The 7,215-nt window shown below is 57.5% G+C and overlaps 1 protein-coding gene across 1 annotated transcript; it reads right to left on the bottom strand.

Moving 5' to 3' along the window:
• TMEM115 (transmembrane protein 115) lies at positions 1-5,203 on the bottom strand. Its single transcript, XM_075574207.1, has 3 exons — positions 4,762-5,203; positions 3,796-4,730; positions 1-1,110 (listed from the first exon to the last, which is right to left on the bottom strand). Exons 2-3 carry the CDS (start codon positions 4,635-4,637, stop codon positions 909-911), a joined length of 1,044 nt encoding a protein of 347 aa, XP_075430322.1. The 5' UTR covers positions 4,638-4,730; positions 4,762-5,203; the 3' UTR covers positions 1-908.
• Between the last annotated feature and the right edge of the window lie 2,012 nt (positions 5,204-7,215).

Raw genomic sequence — 7,215 nt, 5'->3', positions numbered from 1 at the left:
TCATTTCCAAAACATTTAATCCAAACAGAAAATCAGCATTTACATGTCTCTGCTCAGCTGGAGAAAAACATTGTATAACGTTAAAAAGAAAGAAAACATCCCTTCTCTTCCAGCCCCAAACCCGCCGGTACCCCCAGAGGGAGGGCAGCACCCTTCAAAGAGTGAACCCAAACTGCAGGAAAATGACACGCCCCCTCAAAATCAAACAAAGATGACCCCCAGTCAGATGACACCCAGCCACAGAGAAATGTGGGGGGCTACACTCAGGGCAGATACACGGCTACTGGAGACCACTTCGCGGTCCCTCTCCGTCCTCAGTGCGCTGGGAGTGACCGGCTGATGGTGGAGACGCCTGTCACGGTCCCTCTCTGTCCCGCACTGCGAGTGACTAGCGTCATGTCCGGCGGATGGAGAAGCCTGTCACGGTCCCTCTCCATCCTGCAGTGCACTGGGAGTGACCGGCGTCGTGTCCGGCGGATGGAGGAGACGCCCGTCACTGTCCGGTTTCTGCAGTGGCAGCAAAACCGGAAGCTCAGCCCAGTGTTTACAGTTTGATGATGCGAAGCCAGAGTGATGACGGCGTTCATTGTAGAGGGACCCCGACTGTGATTTGGGAGTGCAGAGCACACAGGGGGAGCCCTAACTAAGCACGGGGTGCAGAGCACAGATACCCGTGTCTCAATGGCACGGCGTGTCCCCCACTCAGAGCTGAGCCACGGGGCAGACAGGTTAATATTTGCTCCAGGGGGAAAGTTTGTATTCTTAGTGTTCCCACTGGATGCCCCCGTCAGTCCCAACACGACACAGAACTGGGAGGACCCCTCCCACTTCGGCGGCGGGATGTCACGGAACGTGGTAGGACAGGGGCCAGTGATGTCGCTGACAGCAGGACAGAAGTTGGTGGGTGGTTACACTGGCGATGTCGCCTCATGTGGTGATGCCAAGCTGGGCTCTTGCGCCCCATGTGTGTCTGGGGTGCCCACGCTATGAAAGGAGTTCTCCTCTCGACTGCCATCTTCATCCTCCTCGTCCTCTTCCTCCATGCTCGGCCACGATGTCTGGTCTTCCACGCGCTTCAGACGCTCGTTCAGAGCTTTTAGGGCCAGCTGCCTGGAGGGAGGGTGAGAGGAGACACTGTGACCCGCATGACACTAACATCACTGCAAACCACCCCCACCTATAACCATATACCCGGCCTATCCCTGCATCTAATATACACTGTACGGTAACCCAGCATTTACCGCACTACTGCTGGCAGCAGGCAAGTGACACACACACCTTCCAGAGATATGGGAGCAGGGCCCCGGACTGGCTATAAATGGTAAGAGTGAGCATGCAGTACCACTAATGTTTTAAATCCATTTCTATCACTGGCTGTACTCAGGGTTCTGCTTTGGCTCCCGGGATGAGACCATTGTGATCATGGGGGGCGGAGAGCAGGGCGCACAGAGATAACGTGATCATGGGGGGCAGGGGAGAGCAAGGCACAGAGATAACGTGATCACAGGGGGCAGGGGGGAGAGCAGGACGCACAGAGATGCCAAAGTGATCAGGGGGGGGACGGGAGAGTGCAGGGAACACGGATAGCAATGTGATCATAGGGGGGCGGGGGGAGAGCAGGGCGCACAGAGATGATAACGTGATCATGGGTCCAGGGGAGAGCAGGGCGCACAGAGGTAATAACAGGGGGGGCAGGGAGCATAAAAATAATGGTTTACTTTCAGCATCCTTTCAAGGTCTCTCTTATACTTGTACCCAGCGGCTACTTGGAAGAGGACAGGCTGCTCTCACATTGGGACACTCTTACAGAGCCGAGTGTGCTGCGGGTCACTGTCAATCCTTATTAATCATCTGCTTTATGCCCTTGTGCACATGAAAGACTCGGTCAGAATGTGAACCGGACACCTCCAGGCTCCCAGAGCGGGTTTGCTGGGCCTGCCCCCCGCGTTCGCACACACTCCCCCCTCCCACTGTGCTCCGGTCACAAAGCTCCCAGAATCCTCTGCTCACTGACCGGCGGCATCATACTGATCATACACAGGCCACACACACACACCTCCCAATGTGGTCCGGCCACATAGCTCCCAGAATCCTCTGCTCAGTGTCCAGCAGCAGCAGACTGATCATACACATGACTGACACACACACACACACACACACACACACACGGCCCAGGCCGCTCTCCCACACACACACAGAACCCGGGCCGCTCTCTCCCCTCGCCCCCCCCACACACACAGGGCCCGGGCTGCTCTCTCCCCTCGCCCCCTCCCCCCCCACACACACAGGGCCCGGGCTGCTCTCTCCCCTCGCCCCCTCCCCCCCCACACACACAGGGCCCGGGCTGCTCTCTCCCCTCGCCCCCTCCCCCCACACACACACAGGGCCCGGGCCGCACACACACACACACACACACGGCCCGGGCCGCTCTCTCCCACACACACACACACAGGGCCCGGGCCGCTCTCTCACACACACACACACACACAGGGCCCGGGCCGCTCTCTCACACACACACACACAGGGCCCGGGCCGCTCTCACACACACACACACACACACACAGGGCCCGGGCCGCTCTCTCACACACACACACACACACACACACACACACACACACACACAGGGCCCGGGCCGCTCTCTCCCACACACACACACACACACAGGGCCCGGGCCGCTCTCTCCCACACACACACACACAGGGCCCGGGCCGCTCTCTCCCACACACACACACACACACACACACACACACACACACACACAGGGCCCGGGCCGCTCTCTCCCACACACACACACAGGGCCCGGGCCGCACACACACACACACACACACACACACACACACACACGGCCCGGGCCGCTCTCTCCCACACACACACACACAGGGCCCGGGCCGCACACACACACACACACACACACACACACACACAGGGCCCGGGCCTCTCCCACACACACACACACACACACACACAGGGCCCGGGCCGTCTCTCACACACACACACACACAGGGCCCGGGCCGCTCTCACACACACACACACGGCCCGGGCCGCTCTCACACACACACACACACACACACACACACACACACACAGGGCCCGGGCCGCTCTCACACACACACACGGCCCGGGCCGCTCACACACACACACACACGGCCCGGGCCGCTCACACACACACACACAGGGCCCGGGCCGCTCTCTCCCACACACACACACAGGGCCCGGGCCGCACACACACACACAGGGCCCGGGCCGCACACACACACAGGGCCCGGGCCGCACACACACACACACACACACACACACACACACACACAGGGCCCGGGCCGCTCTCTCCCACACACATACACACAGAGACCGTTCTCACACCAACACACACACACACACAGGGCCCGGGCCGCTCTCTCCCACACACATACACACAGAGACCGTTCTCACACCAACACACACACACACAGAGACCAGCGAACCAAGAAGGGAAGGCTAAACCCCGTCTATGATAAGTGGCCACACCACACATAGGAACTGGAAAGAGCGGGGGCCTCGTCCGACACCCCGTTTCAAGAACATACATAGTTTGTTGAGGTTGGCAACAAAGAAGTTAATTTAAAAAGAATAAATGTAACACCCAGTGGGACTTGAGGTCGCCATATTGATGTCATAGCTGACAGTAAACAGCAGAATCCAACATTTGAAAACTTCTGGCACAGCGATTACATCAGCATGATGACAGCAAGGTGTCACCTGTGTATCCTACCCGGTGCACCCACTGACAGACCCCCCAACACCCTCCCCTGTTATTACCTCCTCCTCTCTGCGTCCTGGGGGTCAGTCCCCGGCAGACTGATGGTGATGGATGAAGGAGCCCCCACGTCGTACCTCTTGACCGCTCGTGGGCAGAGTCGAAGCTTCACCAGGACAGCATGCGCCAAGCTCCCTAATAGAGCAGCGGGTGGTTGCACAGGGCCGGGGAAGAAGCTGGCAAAGGAGAAGTGGTCGGACATGTCCCCCCTGCCCCGGCTGTGCCGCTGGTAGAAGCGCAGATACACCCAGCCAGAGAGTAGCCCCAGGCTGTACCCCACCAACAGCTGGCCTGGCGCCACGCCAGCCACACTCAGCACTGCCACCACCACCAAGACCAGCTGGGGCAGCGCCCGCATCCAGCGCTGGGGCACCATCTGCCCATCTCCCGCTGTCTGCTTGTGGGCCACCAGAATAGCTCCGGCGAAGGCCGGGAATCCGTGGATGCGGGCAGAGAACAGAAAGTGCAAGTCTGACGTGGCCGCGTAGGCCAGCAGGAAGCAGAGGGAACCCAGGACCCCCGCAGCTACGTTGACCAGTCCGTAAAACAGCAGCAACTCTGGGGCCCCCCACAGAGGCTCTAGCCGGCGTCCGGCCCCCAGTGTCAGACACAGGTTTGCAAGGACGTCCCAAGCGTGCAACTCCACCAGCCCGTGCGTGACAAGGCTCCACAGCCACAGGTTGGGAGGCAAAAGTAGTCCAGGAGTGACCGCCAGAGCCTGCGCTGTGTCCAGCCAGAAGGAGAGCAGGTAGAGGAGCAGCACGGCCCCCCACAGGCACTTCACCAGGACGCTGCTCCCAGAGAGAGCGGAGAGGAGGCGGGCGGCAGGGAAGGAGCGCAGCATGGTGGCACGAGGAGGGGGCAACTTCACTGACCTTTGAACCCTTGGCTATAATGGATGCTGAGCTCTGGACACCTGGCTACCATGAACACTGACCTCTAAACCCCTGGCCTCTCAGAACACTGACCTCTGAACCCCTGGCTACCACATATTCTGCCCTCTCACGGACAGTGACCTGTGAAACCGTGCCTACCATGGACACTGATCTCTTAACCCTTGGCAACCATGGACACTGATCTCTTAACCCTTGGCAACCATGGACACTGATCTCTTAACCCTTGGCAACCACGGACACTGACCTCTGAACCCCTCTTGCTACTACTGACCCCTTAACTACAGGCTATACTTCTAGACATACACGGACCCTTCCCCCCAAGCCCCGGGTCCCTCGCACAGTATCGGGGTGAGGCCGCAGCCCCCTGAACAGGCCGGACACTTCCACCCGACAACGTCACCGCCCGAGGAGCGCAAACACCAGGCCGCGCATGCGCCCCGCCGCGTGGGAGTCTGGGAGATGAAGTCCAGATGCGCCAAGTCTGCGCCGAGGCCAATTCACGGATCTCTGGGAGGTGTAGTCCGGACATTGCACGCAAGGGAGCGTCGGCCGCAGAGCAGTCTGGGAGATGTAGTCCGGACATTGCACGCAAGGGAGCGTCTGCCGCAGAGGAATCTGGGAGATGTAGTCCGGACATTGCAAGCAAGGCGGGTTTGCCGCAGAGGAGTCTGGGGGATGTAGTCCTGTGTTCAGATTAAACTTCATTACACTGCCCCATAGCTATCACATTATTATACGGTCTGAATACTCTATGCCACACAAATACACCTGCCCTTACACTTACCCTTATACTTCTACTTGCCCCTACACTTACCCTTATACTTCTACCTGCCCCTACACTTACCTTTACATGCTCCTGGTTGCACCTACTTCTATAGTTCTATCTGCCCCCACACTTACCCCTGCACCTCTACCTGCCCCTTTTTTTTACCCTTAACCTTACAACTGCCCCTGGCTGCACTTACCTCTGCACCTACACTTACCCCTATCCCTACACCTGGCCCTTTATTTTGTCCTATACCTTGCCCTCTACCTGTCCCAGGATACAAACTATGAGCATATTTATTTTATTTTAATATTTATTTTAGTTTCTGGTTAAGTTAACATGATTCATGTATTGATGAAATCACACACGCCAAGTTGTGCTAAGTTTTCCTCCTGGGTCTCCTTGGGAATGATGGTGAAGGTGTCCTGCCTGTTATCTGGTGAATTTTAATAGATTTGTAGAACCGTGGAAGGCTACCACATATATAAATAGATATATAGATATTTACAGACATAAAGGTCTGATGAAGGTCCTAATGTTGGACCGAAATGTTGGATTTGTTGTTCAATACAACATGTTTTTTGACCACTTGCCTGCTATGTGCTGCCTGCGATGTACTCCTGAGATGCTCTGCCTGCAATGTGCTCCTCCGATGCGCTACCTGCAATGTGCTCCTGTGATGCGCTACCTGCAATGTGCCCCTGTGATGTACTTCCTGTGATGCGTTTCGTGCAATGTGCTCCTGTGATGCGCTGCCTGCGATGCGTTCCGTGCAATGCGCTGCCTGCGATGTGCCCCTGTGCTTCCTGCGATGCGTTTCCTGCAATCTGCTCCTGTGATGCACTTCCTGCGATGCGTTCCGTGCAATGCGCTGCCTGCGATGTGCCCCTGTGCTTCCTGCGATGCGTTTCCTGCAATCTGCTCCTGTGATGCACTTCCTGCGATGCGTTTCGTGCAATGCGCTGCCTGCGATGTGCCCCTGTGCTTCCTGCGATGCGTTTCCTGCAATCTGCTCCTGTTATGCACTTCCTGCGATGCGTTCCGTGCAATGCGCTGCCTGCGATGTGCCCCTGTGCTTCCTGGGATGCGTTTCCTGCAATCTGCTCCTGTGATGCACTTCCTGCGATGCGTTCCGTGCAATGCGCTGCCTGCGATGTGCCCCTGTGCTTCCTGGGATGCGTTTCCTGCAATCTGCTCCTGTGATGCACTTCCTGCGATGCGTTCCGTGCAATGCGCTGCCTGCGATGTGCCCCTGTGCTTCCTGGGATGCCTGCAAAGAAAGGCAGAGGCCCCAAAATGACCTTTTGTTTTTTCCCACCGACCCCATTGAGAATGTAATGTTGTGTTGTGTCTAACCATATCTTATGAATCTGTTATCCGATCCATCGTCACAGCTTCGGCAGAACTGTCCGGCCAGTCATCGTAGGGACAACGTGAATACCCGAAATGGGTCTCCACCCTATGCGGATGGGCCCCAGATAGCGGTCCCCCTGAAAAGATTGTGCGGGCCAGAGGCACCGACTCAGGCGGTCGGGCGCTGTACCCCTGGCACCAATCTTAGGAAGCTGGGCTCTATCCTATGCGTGTAGGCCCAGGCGGCCATGAAAAGGGGACCTACGATGAGCGGGTGATGGGGCTGTCGGGAGATGCTCCCGCCGGGTGGCAGATTAGGGCGGTTTGGAGAAGGGCTCCCGCCGGAAGATACAGAGAATAGGGCTGACGACAAATGACTAGCGACTGGCTGACCGTTTATATTCAAG

Source organism: Ascaphus truei, chromosome 17, assembly GCF_040206685.1.
Source record: "Ascaphus truei isolate aAscTru1 chromosome 17, aAscTru1.hap1, whole genome shotgun sequence".
Lineage (NCBI taxonomy): Eukaryota > Metazoa > Chordata > Amphibia > Anura > Ascaphidae > Ascaphus > Ascaphus truei.
Note: the sequence above shows the minus strand (reverse complement) of the source record. Positions and strands in the feature narration are given on the sequence as shown.